This window comes from Pseudochaenichthys georgianus, chromosome 1 (assembly GCF_902827115.2).
Source record: "Pseudochaenichthys georgianus chromosome 1, fPseGeo1.2, whole genome shotgun sequence".
Lineage (NCBI taxonomy): Eukaryota > Metazoa > Chordata > Actinopteri > Perciformes > Channichthyidae > Pseudochaenichthys > Pseudochaenichthys georgianus.
The window spans coordinates 18,608,671-18,628,257 of record NC_047503.1 but is presented as its reverse complement, the minus strand read 5'-3'; the positions used below and the strand labels follow the sequence as shown (position 1 = coordinate 18,628,257).

The 19,587-nt window shown below is 39.3% G+C and overlaps 3 protein-coding genes across 7 annotated transcripts; 2 read left to right on the top strand and 1 right to left on the bottom strand.

Annotated features, from left to right (window-relative positions):
- The first annotated feature begins 968 nt into the window (after positions 1-968).
- Positions 969-3,266, top strand: LOC117454692 (uncharacterized). Its single transcript, XM_034093821.1, has 3 exons — positions 969-1,404; positions 1,525-1,558; positions 1,901-3,266. Exons 1-3 carry the CDS (start codon positions 1,183-1,185, stop codon positions 2,284-2,286), a joined length of 642 nt encoding a protein of 213 aa, XP_033949712.1. The 5' UTR covers positions 969-1,182; the 3' UTR covers positions 2,287-3,266.
- A 2,485-nt stretch (positions 3,267-5,751) lies between these two features.
- LOC117465001 (tumor necrosis factor ligand superfamily member 14-like) lies at positions 5,752-9,417 on the bottom strand. Of its 5 annotated transcripts, none has more exons than XM_034107867.2 (7): positions 9,278-9,417; positions 8,610-8,875; positions 7,798-7,890; positions 7,675-7,708; positions 7,426-7,497; positions 7,071-7,308; positions 5,752-6,207 (listed from the first exon to the last, which is right to left on the bottom strand). In XM_034107867.2, the coding sequence occupies exons 2-7, from the start codon at positions 8,805-8,807 to the stop codon at positions 6,006-6,008; spliced, it is 837 nt and encodes a 278-aa protein (XP_033963758.1). In that variant the 5' UTR covers positions 8,808-8,875; positions 9,278-9,417; the 3' UTR covers positions 5,752-6,005. The 5 variants fall into 5 exon arrangements, with proteins under 5 accessions (XP_033963758.1, XP_033963925.1, XP_033963844.1 ...); XM_034108034.2 differs by having other exon boundaries at positions 7,426-7,476; positions 9,278-9,416; XM_034107953.2 differs by lacking the exon at positions 9,278-9,417 and adding an exon at positions 9,134-9,271.
- A 3,885-nt stretch (positions 9,418-13,302) lies between these two features.
- tmed1b (transmembrane p24 trafficking protein 1b) lies at positions 13,303-19,458 on the top strand. Its single transcript, XM_034107742.1, has 5 exons — positions 13,303-13,579; positions 15,033-15,130; positions 15,239-15,428; positions 16,924-17,091; positions 18,176-19,458. The coding sequence occupies exons 1-5, from the start codon at positions 13,376-13,378 to the stop codon at positions 18,224-18,226; spliced, it is 711 nt and encodes a 236-aa protein (XP_033963633.1). The 5' UTR covers positions 13,303-13,375; the 3' UTR covers positions 18,227-19,458.
- Positions 19,459-19,587: the final 129 nt, after the last annotated feature.

Genomic DNA, 19,587 nt, shown 5'->3' with positions numbered 1-19,587 from the left:
TATAAGTAGTTCAAAATGTAAAAGTAGAATACAAGTATACACTTATACACAGTAAGTACCCAAACATGGGTAGGGATCAGAGGTAAGCTCTACTTCTCCACTACCTGTGATCAGCTTCAGCTGTTTCAGGTGTATTTTTCAGCTTATAATTAACATAAGCACATGCTTATTTATGAATGTATTAGCAAGAGTCACGGAGCTGTGTCTAACTAGACATAATGAAGAGATACAGAATCGCTTAAAACTCAAATGACGAGCAAATTAACTTGTTAACATACTTTCAACTGTTTTCAAAGTAAGTCTTTCTTCAGAAGACAGTAGTTCCAATAACAACTGTTGAGGCTTATCCTTCCATGGTACTATTTATTAACCCTCCTGTTGTGTTTCATACACACACTCACTGTGGTTTTGCCAAAATTACGCCAGGTATACAAACATGGAGGTGTGACGCTGTGAGCTTTTCTTAGCTTGGTGATGAAACTCTCTCACACACACACACACACACACACACACACACACACACACACACACACACACACACACACACACACACACAGTAGGGCCCAACATTACGCAAGGTAAACACACCTGTAGTAATACCAGTTTGAGTTTCCTTTCGCTGATGAAATACACACTCGAGGAAAACCCATCTCATTGCATTTCACACACACACACCATTCCCTTTGCCCCAAATACTTTTCAATTTAGGCTTTCGAGGCCAAATTCCCATTATGTTTGCATTATCTCCATTGTGCCACTTTCGCCAGCGCTGTGAGGTTGAACGTTGAGAGTGAAAGCCTGTGTTTGACTGTGTCGGAATGTAGAGTCTGTGTAGTGAGACTGGAGGATGAGCAGGTTTCCTTCCCTTTCGTTTTCCACCGCTTTTCAACTACATGCTTCTCAGGAGGGGGCGTGTGTGTGATGCGCCGAGAGGGAAACCCATGACTTCCGCGTTTTTCCTCTGTGTATGAAACTGCACATGAGTTTATGAGTCCAGTATAAAAAGCATGCTCACAGCTATCACATCAAGACGCCGAGTGAACTCTGGATATCAAGAGGACTATCTTTTTGGCAGTAAACCATCGAGCCCCTTGACTCTTTTATTCTCTAAGTTAACCGGACGCTGTGGACCCTGAAGCTCAAGCATCCTACAACAGACTAAAGAGACACCAAGATAAAGCAATGGACGTTGAGTCTCTTCAGAAGAGCGGCCGCCGCCGTGGAAGCTGCCTGGACGTTTTCCTCGTCGGGTCCACCATTTTTCTGCTTGTGGCGGTGGCAGCTCTGGCCGCCGGCGGAGTGATGGTGGTGATGGAGCTGCGGTCCGAGCTGGAGACCACGCGTCCTTCATCTGATCCCAGGACATCAAGGCTGACAGGCGACACACCTGACTCAGCATACAAGGTAAACAAAAGACTTCTGCTCATAAAATGTAAAAGTTACCTATTGTTTCCTTCTTTTTTGGAGTTTGACTTATATGTCCTATGCACATTTTAATCAATATTTATTTTATTTTGTCAACAGATGCAGAACTTTGCCTATCTGGAAGCCGTCTCAAGTAAGTCAAATGTATTTAATGTCTCGTACATAATGGAACAGATTCACACAATCATACAAAAACAATTCTGAGTAGGCATAATGATGATTAATTCTTAAATGAAAGCCATATCCTAAATACATGTTCTCCTCTTCATGACAGTGTAATATCCAAACTTTAAATATCGTTTATTCGCATCACTAAATCACACAAAAAATATTTCACAGATGATTTCTTAGCTTTTCCAAATCATGTCAGTCTTTACTCAAAAAAACATCAGAAAATAATGCTACAGTGTTATGAAGCCTGTTGTTGCCATTTGCAAACATCATCTAAATGAGTTATATTTGTCTCCTCCTATAGGCAAGCTGCAGAACTCCACCATGGAATTGTCTCAAATCGAATATGGTGCTGGGCTGTCCGTGGGAAGCAACTTCCAGTTTGAGGAAGGTACGCATTCGTTGAAGGCCAAACAGGTGGGGTACTACTTCATATACATCAATCTCAACCTCACCTGCACCTACCAATGTAGCGCGGGACTCCTCAGTGTGAGGTTGGGCGATAAACTCACCTGCGAGGTGGAGCTTCCGGCTCTGGCGTATACAACGCCTGTAAGCAGGAAGTGCTGGACAGTGAGCCGATTGGACGGGCAGAAACTGTTCACTCAGATGACCGTACCAAAGGAGGGACTGCAGAACTGGAGGCTGGAGCTGAACACCTCAGGACTTGGGATGTTCCTCGTGGACTAATGTAGACGCTGATCTGCCTGCACGTGTGTGACCTTTGGGTTATAACTGTGTTTTCTAAGTGTCCAACTAAATGAAAATGGGCCTGCTCCGGTGCTCATTTCAAAGCTTTATCCAGATTTCTTGCAAACTAAGGCCATGAAGCAAAGCAGGATTTTAAGGAGAACTTGCATTTTTTTATGCAAACTGCATCTGGAAAACACAATTGCCTAATTTTGTATAAATATGTATATGATATATTTATTTGATGATGAAACTATTTATGTATCTATATTTATACTTTTTGTTTTAATATAAATGTATTATGAAGTAGATATCACTACATTAGTGTCGATGTACAATACACTGCTAGTTTAATAAGCCTATATTGGGTTATGTTACTTCTGTTTTGCTCTGTTTTTTTCATATATAAATTATTCAGTGCATAAAGTTGAGTGTTATAATAAAATACAAGATGATAATTCTTCTCGGAAACCCCAACAAGCTCCTCAGGGATCTCATTTAGATCTAGTGAGGTTCAGTGGAGGTCCTATGAGAAGTGTCTCTGTGATGAAATCATGACCACATTACTAAAGTATCTTTAATATGTGTACTCATGAATAAGAAAATGTTTTGTTTTTGAAAGACATGTAAGTCCTATGGACAATTTGCACATTGTTGAATTGATTTCAATGTATCCATATTAAACTTGGATATTTTGCCCTGAAAAAAAAGCAGTGTGAAAGTGATTGTGTCAACGTTTCAAGCGGAATAAATGAAACGCTCCTGTGTGAGGGAAAGTTCCCTACTGTTACGCAGCCTATGCCGAGAACTGGATGTACATCACTTCCTGTTTATTTACCAAACAGTGTGGTTTGAAAAAACCCTCTATCCAGGGTAGTCAACAAACCTAAATGACACCTCCTGTCTGATATTGACACAAGATGTTACAAATATTCCCTGCTATTATGATATATAAGTCACACTCACACAAGAAGCAAAGGGCATGCTCCAATTATTGCGTCTAAAATAAAATATTACTTCTCAATAGCTACTACTTGTGAATGTTGTGCTTTTTTCCTCCATTCATTTCTTTATGGCATCTCACTCATAAAAGTGATTCCCAAACTGAGGAGCACCGACTAAACTAAGGAAAATGCAATGCTTGTGTTCAAAGCTGCACATCTGTGGCTCAAGATGAATGTATATCCTTTACTTGAAGTGGTTGCAATCAATTTTGTATTTTCAAAATCAAATGCTGAAATGTCCACAAAACTCTGTGTTGATCGCCGATGTGTGCAAACCCTGTCAATCTTTGGCAACACCATCGCGCTAAATGATTTGTATTCAAATCTGCAGCTCTGCTTTCAAGCTTTATAGTTAGCTCATAGCAACAAGCTGGTGAGCATTGCAGAGCATGAGGCATCTTAAGACCCAACATTTATTTTCAGGAGCTGGTAAAGTCCAAATGAGCGCTAAAGAGAAATCATTTTAAATGTACATCTATTAGGTTGATAATAATTATATTTCTCTTAATACTGAAAGTCAGTTTACAAAAATATTCCATACAACAAACATACATTAGAGAAAAAACAAGATTAGTTTAGTGAAAATACAAAGAACCTATAGAGCAAAGTGATCAGAACTGCAGAGATATGTTGTTGGGAGAAGAGGTTTAATGAAAAAAGCCAGTTTGAATAAGTGGGGTTTGAGGGCTTGTTTACAGAAGGGTGGGGGGGGTGGACTGTCTGGCAACAGAGAAGGCCCTGTTACCCCAGGACCGAAGCTTAGCCCTGGTGGTCTTTAGGGTGTTTGCACCTCCAGACCTGAGCCAGCGGGTGGGTGGAGGAGGAAGGAGCCAGGTAGTTTAGTCTTTGTAGGTGGTGCGAAGTATTTGTAGTTGATTCTGTATTTAACTGAGCCAGTATATGTTATGAAGGACCATAACAATGCGGTCTCAGCGGCGAGTGGAGGTGACCAGATGGGAGGCCAAGTTAAAAGAAAGAAATACTTCAGTTCTTCTCTCTGTTAGTATATATTACACACGTAGGTCAAAATACATGAACACATGCCTACAACCCTACAGCAGTTGGGGGTTTGGTGCCTTGCTCAAGGAGGTGAACTGACTCCTCTCCAGCTATCAGTCCACACTATGTATTTGTTCAAATCGAGACTTGAACCAGCATCCCTTCGGTGCCCTACAGACTGAGCTACTGCTGCCCAAAGTTGTGGTTTATTTGTGATTTTATGCAAGTTGGTGCCTGATTTGTTTGGAAGTGACTTGATTCAAATTCAACAAGAGTTCTTGCCAATCAGTTGATCTACACTAGGTAGAGTTAACCCCACTAGAAACGCAACAACCCAACGAAGGGAATTATAGTTGCTTTTTGTACGAACGTTTCACCTTCCATCTTTAAAGAAGTATTTTCTATTGTTAAAGGTACATGAAACATTTGCAAAGCCACATTTTTCTTCTTCTTATGTGTCTTTGTTGGCGTGTTCCCGTAATGCAAACTATTTGTCTGTCCGCTATGGTAGTTTATTCTCTAATAATGCATTGTATTCTCTAAGCTTAATATATCCAATGTGCAAAATTGTAATCTTCAATGTTAGTAATAACTACAACCGTCAAATTAATCTAATAGAACAAAATGTACAGTGTTTTTTCTGAACTAGGGTAGAGGTATGAAGAAAGGCAAAGACAGAAACAATGAAGTAAATTACAAGTACCTCAAAATTCTACATAAGTACAGCACGTGAGAAATTATACTCCAAGCAATGGAAAATAGATTGTATGCTCACGCAGCACAAGTATTATACTGTTGTGTATTGACCTCACTCGGATACACGATATATTCATCTGCATCTTTGAGCAGGAAGTGACCCATATATCTCAGATGCTTCTGAGGTCAGTCTTTCCACTCACATGCATTTGTCTACCTGTCTGCATGGTTTCCTGTGTCATCATTCATTGTTACTGTTTGTAACACTTTAATGTCAATCTTCCAGTTTGTGTGTACAGACAGATAGATCGAAATACTGTTTCCCACAATCCCGAACATTCTTTACACCCTGGTTCCTTGGTGGAATTTCTTCATTGGTTGCTGAACACTCCTGAACTTAACTTTTCTGTACGTCCATATGTCTTTTTTTCCATGTGACACTTCTGCAATGTCTGCAAAACTTTCCCCTGCACAGTGTGAGAAGAGCTGAGTCAGCCACACCAACCTCTGCACCTCAGCCACCCTTCCTCTCCATCCTCTCCTCAGAGCATCCTTACCCAACCACATCCTGCTCCTCACTCATACAGGCGCTGTGTGTGTTCTGCATCTATAAATCTGCAACTGCGTGATTTGTCTCAGGTTGCTCAAGCTATTAGGTCGCATCAAATTAAATCTATTCTTACTTTACCGCACAAATAACTATTAAAACGTTTTTTCTCATTGATCTGTCTAACATAAAACCTAATCAGTAACTGATACAACCTGAATGAATTAATGCATTTTATTAACAAAAAACAAAAAATGCAACAAATCAACAAGTAGGATTATATTACCTGAATGTCAGATACTTTTTTATGATGTCAAAACCATTAGTTGCTGTTTCATAAGGGATTCAATTACATATAGTATAATTTAGATGATATAGGCCTATATATTAGATACATAACATTCACCACAACATATGGTGTACGTTCATAACACAGAGACATAGAATCTGTTCACAGAGTGGGACAGACGATATTATTCCTGCAGCAATCCACCTGGATATATCATAAATGCCCCCATGAGATATTCAGTATGTCTCGGAAGCATCTTTGGGCTATTTTCCAATGTGACGAAAATGGTATTCCCGCTCTCCAGGTGGAAGATCCCAGCCAGAAAACTGTTCCGGATATCCTCCTTGTGAGTAATCGGGGAGCGTGTAGGATTGAAGCAGCGTAAACTGCAGAAGACCAACATAAAGCAACACGATAAAACCAGCACTTATTTACAGCAACATCTCATAAATACGTTTTCTGGAATGTTGTGTTTAGGTATGCATATTAGGCATTATCCAATTAAACAGGGGCTAATGTGAACACTTTCTGGGACAGATTTCTAAACATTGGATGAAGCCAGGTTTCAATTCTTGTTTCATTTTAGATTTTAGAGTCAAAGGAGAATGCATAAAACAGAAATCATGATCAACAGCCCAAAAGACATTCTTTGAGATGAATATTTTCTCTAAATCAGTCTGTAAATGATATTTCAACAAACCCCTCTATAAAAAACTTCATAAAATAGATAGGAATTCAACTGAAAAGATGGTGCATGCAGGCCGGCTTTTTTGTTATGTAGAGAGCCTTTAAAGGTTTTTTAGATGTTTTGTGTATTTCCATAAATCTTTGCAGACAGTGAGTGTGAATGTAATAAATAGATGCTATCATGAAACTCAACCAGTTATTTACATCGCATTAATGCAGACTTCTGACATTTTATTTTTTCCTTTAGTTTAATATGCTAATTTGGCATTATCTAATGCGAACTTTTAGTATATTTAAGTCAACCCTACAGACGCAAATTGACATAATTAGAAAAATAATCAATTGTATTTTCGATGTTTTCTTTCCACTATGGAAGAAGACATGTTACTGAAGCAAAATGGCCCAACATCTTAGAAAATTACCCTCTTCATATAAAAGATGTTTTTGCCTTTGTCTAACTTCAAAGACACAGAAGCAAAGGTACACACTGGTTGAACCCAAGAAGGCAATTGTAAGCACATGTGTCGCATCAGAGGGAGGGAAGTGAGGCACACTGACTTACCTTTTGGATTTCAAAAGTTCAATATCCTTGCCGTAGGCACTGGTGGCTTTTATGATCTTGTGCTGGATAAGCTCACACTCCTCTGCGACATTTAATGTCACTTTAGAGTAAATGTAGTAGTAGCCATCCTCCTTGACCATCAACCGGCCTTTTTCAAAGCCCATGTTGTGGGTTACAGTTTCGCCATTTTTATCTTCCCACTGCACCTCGTTGTTCTCTCCGATATAAGAGTCTGAACCTGGCGTTAAGATGAGAAAGGAAATACAAAATAGTTGTTATGATCAAAGACAATTAAGGAGAATAGCTGAAATAAAAAGATACAGTCACCTGGTTTGAGTGTTCAGAGGGTTCCTACCTATAAGCTGAGCAAAGGGTCTCTGTTGGATGTCTTCCAGATGTGGTCGTACTGTGGGAATATCATTGGAATCTGTTTGATAATGCGTGTTCAGATCAATCAAACAATGTCGAAAAACCTTATATCTGAATTGACACGTGAGGTTTGCATGGGCTAGAGTAAATCACACATCACATATTTGTGGCTCATCATCATCATCATCATCATCATCATCATCATCACAGAACAGAACAGAGAATAACTCATTACCTTTGGAACCCACTTGGCTCAATATGGTGCCACCCTGAAACAGAAAAAGGTGTTAAAGCAGAAAACTCCGACACACATCCGGCGGTGCGACAGTGTAACCCGTGCCTCCGCACCCACACCTACCTGCCCGCCAGATGTTGGAGGATTGGTCAGGTTCTGGCACAGCGGGTGAAACTTACAGTAGGACAAGTCATGCAGAAAGGGGAAGAGGAGGGGCTGAGAAATATAGAATGTGTAACAAAATCAGTGTGTGTTTTTAAGATGTCAAAAGTTCAAAAGCGTGTAAGAACAGGAAGTGTCTTGCAACAAAGACACTAATAGAAATGTACACACAACAAAAGGCATATTTACACCAAAAAACATAACAAAATCTTGAAGTATATCAAACATTCATTTAATTAAATGTAATATATACATGTATAAATGTAACTTGACCAGTTTTGTGTTTTGTTAATGCTGGAGTATTTGAATACCATTTTAATACAACATGATAAAGAGGCAAAATGTCAACTGCCATTCTTTGGTCTTGGGTATCTAAGTTTTGACATTGTACAGTCTTAGAGGTTAGATTTGTAAACTGTAATGCATATTACATAACATGCACAAGTGCACAACATAATATAGGCAGGTGTGTAATAAGTGTCATTATGAAACTGTTTAGAAAAGCAATATTGTTGGTTTGCACTTAAGAGAAAAAAAGGGAAGTAGAAATAGAGAACAAGTCCATCTGACAGATTTGTCATTGCAGGCAATAAATTAAAAGGCGAAATAATGACACCTCACGCACACGTGTTAATCCACCACAGTGTGTGTCTGGTTATGACGTAAAGGAAAAGAGGGAAATTCTAAACAATAGGACTTTCCAAGAGCCCAACGCTCCAAGACTCTGGACTCTCTCTTCACCCACACAGACATAAAAAAGAGATCAATCTCACCTCGGTTTTTTTGTATAGACTGTAGATAAAACACCCCTCGACAACAAGTCCCAACAGGGCGAGTCCTACCAGCAGGAGAAGAAACGTTTGTCCTGATCTCACCCAACGTGGCCTCTTCTCGCCAGGCATGGAGACGTAGTTGGCTTGGCTGTCAACCACAAACACCTGAGGGTACGGATCCACATCGCCCTCTGCCATCCCACCAGATCACACTCCAGCTGGGACGTTAGGGCTTAAGGTTAAAACGTTGTGGTGAGGAAGGGATCCTAAAAGAGACAGGGTAAGGGTTAGTTTAACTGGGAACAGAAAGGCAGAGACGAAAAGTACTGAAAATAGACCAAAACAGACATGGAGTTACAGTTAGAAGACACGATGCAACCAGCTTTTGGGAACTGTGATTTTTACATAGCCTTACTACTTTCTTTTTTTTTTAAATTATTGATGTGTTTCAAGTTGAAACACATCAATAATTAAAAAAAAGTTATATTCTTTCATTCTGTTGAAGTACTTTAAATGAAGATTACCTTGGTATAAAGTGTGCACCAGATGTTCCCCTTCAGCTTAGTCAACCATCCAGCAGCACAACAAACTTTTAAACCCTCCTCCGACCAAAACCCCTTATTAAACTCTTCAAACAATAATATTAAATTGGCTTATAGAAGTCTCACCCTTTAAGAAGAGGAAAATCCTCTGTCCACTGCAAGTATAGATTTCTCTGCTTTCTCCCCTGATGTGTGTTTGCTCGCCTGCTGTCAACTATCAAGCAAGCTCATGTAAGGAGGAAATGAAGATGACACAGGGAAGAAAAAGACAGAAAGAGAGTGTGTAAGTGCGTGGGGCACTCCCTTCAAATAAAGTTATCGTCTCTCAGCTGACACTTCCTTTTCTTCAATTTCTCTCGCCTTGCGTGTCATATGCTCTTTAACACTTTTGGTTTGCTGCTCTTACTCTCTGTAGCTATTTCTGTTACGTTTCTAAGAAACGTGCACAATTTGCTCTCTTCAGCTAAGTCTTGCATTTGGAACATGCTGTATGCTATTGAACCATACAGTGTGATGGTACAGTTGATCAGTTGACTTTAAAACAGCAGGGTTTGATGTGGAGGCTGAGCTCAGAGGAGTTTGTAATTTCACATCTACAGTATGAACGCTATACTCACTGCTGCTACCACAGTTGTTCTCACAGTCTAATGTATCTGCGCTTTGAAGCTCACCATACAACGAGCTGACATTTACAAAGCCTCCTGCAAGACTGCCAGGTTAATGCTTTCTCACTTATTTGCTTTGTCAAACTTCTCAGATGAGTCTTTGAGCAAATGTTTGTTTTATTGTTGTTGGCAACTGGTGATTAAAGATGACTTGTGATGTGCAGAGGACGTACAGAGGATTTTGATATGCACTCATCCATAAGATGTGATAACATATAGCCTAAGGCTTTTTTGGCTGAACTTTGATAAAGGTGTCAACAGGAAGCCTTTCAGAGTGTTCTACCTTCCTAGAAACCAACATAAACAGGTTTCACTGGGGATTCAATCAGGAACCTTTCCCCCTTCCAAGGGTCCTCACAAGAAGAACCCAACCATTGGGTTCTTCAGGGAACCCTTTTATATTCCAAGGGTTTTGTCTCTTTTGTTTTTGTCCTTCACTTATCACCTTTATGTCTTCTGGGGGTGAATGAAGAACCACAAATAAAAGTAACTCTTAACTATTACGTGGATCTCACTGTAACATGTTAGCATTCAGCCATGGCTACCATGGGGCCCAACATAACACACAAGTCATGTTTCAGTTTTAGGGGGTTGGTTGGGAGGATCTTTTAACAACCGTGCTTCCAACAAAGATTGAAGATTGCAGTGTATGTGTGCACGGCTGATACAGACACGTGAGTAGTGGCCTGGGAGAGTGCATATTTGCATATGTACACTAAAGTGTTTGTTATTAGAGTGTGTGTGAGTGTGCCAGTGCATGTGTGCACTCCGGTCTTAGCAATGACTTGGTCTCGGTTAAGGTGGTCTTCACAACAAAACTACGTCCAGGACAAGCTAAGATTGCAGTTGTTCAGGTCAACACACCACTACGCAAGTAAATGTTTCTCGTGTTTATATGTGTTGGGTTAATAGAGCATAGTCTATAATGATTTGCTATCGCTACCAATAATGTTGTGAGATAGCTAGCATAGTTATCTCTCGTTAACATCATTGCCAGCAGTGGTGATTATCACTCAGCATCCGCCATGGATTTCAGACAAAGCTACACAGCTGAAATGCACACACTGCACATGTACTAGTCAGGGTTATGATAGTAAGTTAATTTAGAAATATCACTTTTCTTACTTCTTCTTTTTTTCCCCTCTAAAACATGTAGAACATACTTTCTTTTCCCTCATTTTATCAAACATCTCCTTCGTACGTGCTGTATGAGAATACTGATATTGTATTTCTTTGTTGTTTAAATGCTGTGTCAATTATGTTAAAGCGGTTTGAAGGGGATCATTCACGGCTTGTTCAGTGTGAAATTCAATCTATTTTGTCCATTGTCGTGGGAGGGGGCTATTTGACTTGACAAACTCAACGTGTTGAAACCACACTACATAAATGTTACTAAGCCACAACCCCCGCACGCGCGCACACACACACACACACACACACACACACACACACACACACACACACACACACACACACACACACACACACACACACACACACACACACACACACACACACACACACACACACACACACACACACACACACACACACACACACTGTGTTCAGTGATGATAAAGCGTTGGGAGGACAGGCGGAAGTCTCCATGTGTGGTGGTGGACTGCTGTGGTTTTGCAGCTATAGAGAGGAGGAGGAATGGACTGGACATGAGTGACACACCAGAAGTATTTTTCTGTAACTGATTGTTTAAACTAAATATCAAATGTAAATACAAATGAAAAACAAGACAAAATATTCGTATTACTTTTACTGGCCTTTTTTTCAGTTTATTTAGTATATTTTTGTATTTTTGCCCTGTATAACAGTTAGCTGCTTTACTGTCATGGCTTACTTGGGCACTTGAATGAAACAGAGAAAATGATATTGTTATAATCAAGAGCTTTTCTTTTCCTTCAACAAGAAGTTAAAATGTCTGCTGTGAAAAAGTTATTGTTGATTGTTTGATTGTTGAGGGAGAGACTTCCCACATCACTTGGGAAAAACAATGGTCGCATATAGGTCACAAATAGGGAATCTAAATGATGTGAGAAGATCTTTTAGTTCTCATTTTCACTAACAATAAAGATGTTAAAGGCAGGTTACCCAACTAACCAGTACAAATTATACAAGTCTTCATCACTAGGCAATGCATTATACAGAACGGTACTATGACGTGTAATTCATGAAGTCAATCATGTCACACTAACCACAATCAAAAATTCCTGTGTATTGAAAGCTATTGTGTAATCATGTACTAAAAATACATTCATAAACTTTTCAGTTCTGACAGCACGCTTTTCAAAACTGCAGTTAAAAATTATATAAATGGGTGCAGCAACATTGTGTTCTTTAAGGGAGATATATATATATATATATATATATCTGTTATATAACAGAAAATGTTAATGATGTCACTTAATAGACAAAACCCTATAGAAAGTTCACCCTCCAGTTTATCCAACTATTTTCATTATTTTTGTACAGTGAATCTCCAGTCTTTGTTTGCAGCAGACAAAGGTTTTTCTTACAACCTTGCTAAACAAAAGTTGCAACTTATCTGTCAATTATTTAAGTAAGTTAATTCATCTTTAATTAACCCCCCTGTTGTCTTCGGGTCAAATCTGACCGATTTACTACTTTCATCAATCATAACTTTTTTGTTTTACATTCGACTGCATTAAGGCTTTATGATATAATCCTTCACAGTAGACATTTGAACATATACAATTGCTGATCACCACTTTCATTACATTTTGGATGATTTAGTCAACTTTGTAACACCCATGGTGTTCCCGACCACCATCCGGATCAAATAAAACACACACACACACACACACACACACACACACACACACACACACACACACACACACACACACACACACACACACACACACACACACACACACACACACACACACACACACACACACACACACACACACACACGCACACACACACACACAGAACAATTTGACATATTTCCGGCTCTTATGGGCCCATCCCCCCACATGGATCACACCTGGCACACGCAATACATGTTCAGTGTCTATTCTCTGTATATTTACTGCAGTTTTTCATGTATACCAGCAGTCTGATACAATATTTACAGTTTGAAAGGGTGTTAATGAAATTTGGTGATGATTAATGGTTTTTGTGTTAATGTAATGGCAGTCAAAACAGGACCGGTCAAATGTTACCACGAACACCAAAGTAAGGGGGGGAAACGAAAACAATAGGGTTAAATGCAGCCATTATTAGGCTTTTATAATTGCTTAATAAAGTGGCACCGTACTGGAGCATGGTACGGTTTGACAGCAGTGGGTCATACAGTAGCTTTGAGTGAAAACCTCAGCCCTGCACTGATTGGAAGAAGGTTGCTACTCTTCGCCCACTGATTGGAGGAAGATTGCTACTCTTCGCCCACTGATTGGTAGGCTGCATGGTCCTCGTCCTGTGGCCTCCGTCCAATCAGGATATTGCAAAGTTCTGCTGCGGAAGAGGGATGCGAAGGAGATGACTGAATTTAGATAGCCCTGTGTTTGAGATTATCTTCACCATGGACCTTCTCCGGAGGAAAGAGGACAGCGGAGGACGAGTGCTCGTGCTCGTGCTCGCAGTAGTGTTTGGGTGGTATTTAGGGTCTGTGAGCTGTTTCGGACAAAACCTAGACAGCGAGTTGACGTTTCTGCTGCAAGCCGGAAAGTCCGAGTGTTTCTTTCAGACAGCAATAAAGAATGGGACGATGGAGGTCGAATATCAGGTAACTGTGTGTGTGTGTTTGGCCAGCAGACATACCAGCACTCAGTGTGTTTACATTTACATGCCCCCTGTGAAAAGCTAAAATGCTAATAGGATCCTCAGAGGAACACCAGATGGAAGGCTAACCGTTCTCATTCCTTTAGCTAGCTGACATGCTGCTACTGTATTTGCATATTTTCTATAAACCAGCATAACACTGGTGCTGCACGCTAATGTTTGCTTATATTAATCTCTATGAAGTTAACGTGACACATTTTACAACTGCTGTACTGTAGCTAAATCATTTCCTGAAATGCTAAAAAAAAGTAAAGCCTTAAGGTCAAATCACACTTCATGAATCTAGCACATTTTGTGCAAGATTGCAATAAAAAGTACTTCCTGAAAGAGACAACCACAAAGGCTTTACTTAAAAATGATCAGTGATAACTACACATGACATGAGATTATATATTTGAAGCCTTCACACATTGCTCGTAGTAAATCTGAATGAGTCACTGTGTTAATGATAAGCTGGACAGCTTCAGACCCTGGTGTCCTCTGACCCTCCAGCAGGTTGATCCTGTAGGAGCTCCTGGCCCAGGGAACCAGAAACGGGAAGTTTGTGTGAAGAGAGCGGCTAAGAAACAACAACATAAAATCACATTAAATAGATTTTTGTTAATCAGGCAATAGTTGTAGCTATCCAAAGTTCAACAGCACAATCTTTTGCAAGTCATTTCAAAGTGTTGATTTACAGTATGCCCCATTATCAAAGTTAATAACTTTTGAGCAGCTGAAGTGTTCATGATGAACTCTCCTGTCTTGAGCTGCAAAGAGGAACTGTTTTTTTTGGAAAATAAACAAAAAATGATCTGATTCTAGCTTCTCAAATGTGAATAATTCATTATAATCAAGAAAATACTAGACAGCTTAACGAACAATGACAGTAAGTGTAACTTGCAGCTCTACTCCAGTCTACTGCTGCGTACAAAATGTCCATTCAAGTTCCTAGAAATCCAAAGGGATGTCTTTAAATATCCCCTGTGTTTGTCTAAACCCAGAAGACATACAGATTATTATGATATTACATTGACAAAACAGAAAATCTAAATATTTCAGAGTCTGAAACAGCATTTTCTGGCTTTTTTAGCATAAGAAATAATCGTTTTATTTATATATCACCTTACTAATTGACACTTCCTCTAAATATTTCAGCTATACTGCTGTCCACTTAAAAAAAAAATATGTGCACAGCAACATGTCTTATAATGTAAAGTCCCATTAGTCAGTGTGTTTAGTGGGAGAGTCCCAATCTAAGAGGCGACAATACGCTCTTGAAAGGCACGCCTAATCTCTCCTGGAAATGTTTGTTTTAGCATCCTGTTGGCCTGGTACGCCTTGTCTAGCTGTGTGTCATGACAGCTGTCCACCAAGCTTATTACTGAGTGTGTATGTATTGGTGTGTGCACATGCAGGTAATATCAGGTGCGGGTATGGATGTCGACTTCACCATCATCTCTCCAGAAGGTCTCCATCTCATCTTCGAGTCTCGACGCTCCGACGGAGTCCACGTGTGAGTGCTGCCTCACATCGGCCTGAATTCTTGATCTTATAAAAAAGATTATTTCCGTGGCATCTGATCTGTCTGTTTAACATTTGACTTTGTGTCCTGGTATTCCAGGGTGGAGCCGACGGTGGAGGGAGACTACGAAATCTGCTTTGACAACAGCTTCAGTCGCTTTTCAGAGAAGATGGTGTTCTTTGAGATCCTCATCGAGGGTCAAGCAGGAGATGTGACTGGAGATGAAGAGTGGCCGGGGTTGGAGGAGCCTGATGGAAGTCTCCTGGAGTACAAGCTGGATGACATCAGGGTGAGATGTTAGGTTGGGTTTTAGAAGTGCATTCAGAAAAGGGTATGTAGTTGGACCTGAGATAAACCTCAGCTGTCCAGGGAATAAGAGGAGAGTCTAGTAACCATTTGGTTGAACAGAGGTCAGATTTTTCACATTTTAATAAAGATAAAATAAGCTAAAATAAGATGTACTTTTATTAATCCCAATTTGGGAATTTGTTTTTGTTGCAGCAGCATACAATAAAACCAGGCATTGCACATAATAACAAATTATAAGAGTAGAAATAAACTATTTCAAAATAGAAACATCTCAAAATAGAAATAAACCAGCTTTAGAGAGTCAGACAGATGACCGTGAAGATAAAAAAATCTATTAACTGTCTGCCAAATAAAAACACTATTGAAGGGCCAATTTTCTGTTTTACAAAATACACAATATAAGCAGGATATAAATAGTAGGAAAACTTCCTTCAGGTTAAGATCTATCCCCTTGCTCCTGTTGTACTTGTCTCCAAAAAAGACTAGATATATATTGGCTTTTCAAAATCAAAGGCTGTTATTATATATTATTGTCAAAAAGATCAAAACTAACACTCAACTGGATCAGTTACATGTATGGCCACAAAAGGACATGCGTAAGCCACACTGTTTCCCTGGGTAAAAGGGCCATCGTCCAAATGCAGCTTTTAACCTGGTTTTGGTATCGTTCACTTATAAACACAGCGACCAGCTTTTCAATTAAATGCTTTAGCCTCTTTTTATTTGAAAACAACACATTTCTGGTCAGTTTTCTGCGTTTCATCTTCAGTAAGGAACGAACACAGACGGCCTGGGGAAGTGGGAAAGTATTGAAACATTTGGTTTATCGTAAATCTGCTGACAACATGGAAAATATAGAATAACGTCAGCTTCAACATGTGACTCCCAACACGGCTGGAAACATTAGCGACGCTGCGAGCGACACAGTGATGGTTACATGACCTAATAATGTGACTCGCCAGGTGACAGGCTGAACGGTAGGCCCCATTATGTGAAAGGCAAGTTTATTTATATAGCACCTTTCAGCACCAGGCAATTCAAGGTGCTTTACAAAAATGAAAGACATTCAGATAAAGGCATTTAAAAACAGTAAAAGATAATAAAAGAAACATTAAAACAAAAAATGAAAGACATTAAGAAAATGGCATTTAAAATCAGTCATTAAAAAGAAAAGCTAATAAAATAAACATTAAAAGTTAGTGCTTTCGGTTCTTGATTTTTAATTTATTCACAGAACCTCCCTTTGGAAATCCGAACATTTCCGTCCCGATTGTTAATTTAGACTGATTGTTTTCACCATGTTATGCTTGCATGACATCCACAATCGGACCCTCAGGAGGGTGTACTAGCCCCCTACTCTGCTTTGCGTTCCATAAGGTGTACTTTTATGAATTTCAAATGTTCTCTGTCTCTTCTACCTCATGGCAGCAACCACTTTTTTAAAACCGCTAAAACGTATCTCCAAATGTCCCCAGGAGTCCATGGACTCTCTGCACAAACGCTTGGAGCGCAGCCGGCAGATGCAGACGGTGTTGCGGGCTTTCGAGGCACGGGACCGAAACCTCCTGGAGGACAACCTGTGGAGGGTCTCCTTCTGGTCCTGCGCCAGTGTGCTGGTGATGCTGTGTGTGGCACTTACCCAGGTACATGGAGGGCTGATAAACTACTAGGGATGTAGCCGGATCTGGAAAACGAAATAAATGTTTGTCTTCTACCTGATATTGTTAGTTTAGGGCAGGGGTGTCAAACTCAATTTCATCGCGGGCCACATTAGCATTATGGTTGCACTCAAAGGGCCGGATGTAAATATATATATATATATATATATATATATATATATATAAATATATAATATATATATAAAATAATGTATTACATTACATTATTGCTTCTGAATTGGATTATTATCAGATAGGGTAATAACTAACTACGTTTGAAAGCAGAAATCCAGGGCAAATAATTGCAAGTCTCTTCAGTGATGCATTGTGGGACATGTAGTTTGTGGGCCACCTGCTTCTGTAAAGTGGCATGTAACCGTATAATAAACGTATTATATTCTTTGTAAGCTCTTGCGGGCCACATGCAATAAAGTCGCGGGCTGGATTTGGCCCCCGGGCCTTGAGTTTGACACCCCTGGTTTAGGGGAAGATAAAAACATGATTACGATGTCTGTGCATCAGCTTTTTCTTCAGATCTACACGTCATTGTGGCAAGACAAGAACTTCCTGTTCAGCAGGCAGCTGTCTGATGGCTGCAACAAAATGTAGCTTACAATCTGTAGCTATTAGCTGTATGTGTTCATCTCCTCAATTTTATAAAACCAATTCTAAAAATTTAAATATTTCTTATATTTATATGTTATTCTTCTTTAAAGTGTTCGACAGCCATAGGTTTAATGGGAAATTCAGTTTCCTGATAAAACAATGAATAAATAAAAGAGTATTATTGTGTTGGAATGTATTTAATATATAAGGATGTCAATATAAAATAAATGTTATTCTCTAAAGTAGCAACAATGCGCAATGAATATAAGGTTGGAAAATACAACAGTTGCTAGTTTTAACATATCCATAAAACACGTCTGGTCTTTATGGAATACGGATACTTGTGTTCATTGAACAGATGCACATCAGTGTCTCTGTACACCTCCACTTCACAACGCAATTCATCTTTGAATCGTCTCTCAGTTGGCATCGGATCTAAACAATATATTCTCTCCACTTCCAGGTCTACACCGTCCGTAAACTGTTCGACGATAAGCGGAGGGTCTGCTCATAGAGGGATTGAAGTGATGAAAGGAGTCCTATGAAAGAGAACAATCCAACACAAGACGTTCAGACTGTCCAATATACTGTATTTCATTTGGTCTACACGAAGAGCCGCATTCAACATCGATACAAATCCGTTTTTGAGCAATAATTCAATGTTATCAGATCATGAAGGTTAACCAGAGGAGGAAGTTGATTGTTTTAATTTAATGTAGTGCCTTTAATGTCAAATGATTCCACAAACCAATGAGGAAATACATTTTAAAAGGCACAGTACAGTAGCTGTTTGTGGTGCATGCTGTCCTATGCTTCTGAAACTAGTTAAAGGTTTTTGGAATCTTTTTTTAAAGGTGATAATCCTTGCTAAATGTTAAAGGTATGTTAAATTACACAACTCTACAAGTGATCAACAGAACTCTTGGTCTGCTGGTTTACAAGGGATAACAATGTGCAATAGTGTTGTTGGTGTATTTGATCTTCCTGGCAGTTTACGATCTCTCCTTTATTTTAGAGATATGTCCGTCTGACGAGGTGTTTCCTTGGTTACAGCCGTTTTGATAGAGATGTTACTGACTTCTTTTTTTACAGCTCGAGTCCATGCTGAGATGATTTTAAGCGTGATTGCCAATAATGTACAATGTACGCTTCCAGATGAATATCAAATCAAGTTTTATTTATATAGCACATTTATAAACGATTTTTGGACGAGCCAAAGTGCTGTACATATAATAAAAATAGCCTACAGTTGTAATATGTAATAGGTATGTTTTGATGTCGGTTCGGACATGTATCAGGATTATCAACATACTGATTGGTAGATGTGTGTTTGTGTGTCTGTTTGTTTTTCTAGACGATCCAACTTTCCTTTTCTGAGATGTATGTTTGTGTCAACAGAATGTGACGTTTCGATTCTGCTCAGACAGCCGCTGTGTTTTTTTTTTATAAGAACAAGCTTTTAATACACGTTTCAATAGAATAAGTCAAATTCAGGTTTACATGGGGATTATTGATATCAATAAATGCATTTTTTCTCACAGGAAATACATGGTTTGTTGTGAGTTGTCTTTGATAAATAAATAAAATAGTAACAGAATAATATTTTTTAAATGTGTTCTGTTGCATATTGTGAAGGTAAATCATGAGACCTTAGTGCTCATATCATGATCTAATGACAGCATACATACAGCACCACATTTACTGGTCATTTGAGATATTTGATATAAAATAGTCTATTAAACATCACTGCTTGTCGTTTGTAGTGTTTTCCTTTTGAGCCACTTGAGACCAAAACGGCAAAGAAGCACTTGCTGATGTAGCTCCCCCTAACTTCTGACCTTTAAACAAAAACACCCCTGACATTAAGTTAAAGTT

Excerpts from the sequence above, each read along its gene's own strand:
- LOC117454692 (XM_034093821.1), top strand. The coding sequence starts at position 1,183 with ATGGACGTTGAGTCTCTTCAGAAGAGCGGCCGCCGCCGTGGAAGCTGC. Across the intron at positions 1,405-1,524 it reads CACCTGACTCAGCATACAAG|ATGCAGAACTTTGCCTATCT; the intron begins GTAAACAAAAGA and ends TTTTGTCAACAG. Across the intron at positions 1,559-1,900 it reads CTATCTGGAAGCCGTCTCAA|GCAAGCTGCAGAACTCCACC; the intron begins GTAAGTCAAATG and ends CTCCTCCTATAG.
- LOC117465001 (XM_034107867.2), bottom strand. The coding sequence starts at position 8,807 with ATGGCAGAGGGCGATGTGGATCCGTACCCTCAGGTGTTTGTGGTTGAC. Across the intron at positions 7,498-7,674 it reads GAGCCAAGTGGGTTCCAAAG|ATTCCAATGATATTCCCACA; the intron begins GTAATGAGTTAT and ends ATTATCAAACAG. Across the intron at positions 6,208-7,070 it reads GAACTTTTGAAATCCAAAAG|TTTACGCTGCTTCAATCCTA; the intron begins GTAAGTCAGTGT and ends GGTCTTCTGCAG.
- tmed1b (XM_034107742.1), top strand. The coding sequence starts at position 13,376 with ATGGACCTTCTCCGGAGGAAAGAGGACAGCGGAGGACGAGTGCTCGTG. Across the intron at positions 15,131-15,238 it reads CGCTCCGACGGAGTCCACGT|GGTGGAGCCGACGGTGGAGG; the intron begins GTGAGTGCTGCC and ends CTGGTATTCCAG. Across the intron at positions 17,092-18,175 it reads TGTGTGTGGCACTTACCCAG|GTCTACACCGTCCGTAAACT; the intron begins GTACATGGAGGG and ends CTCCACTTCCAG.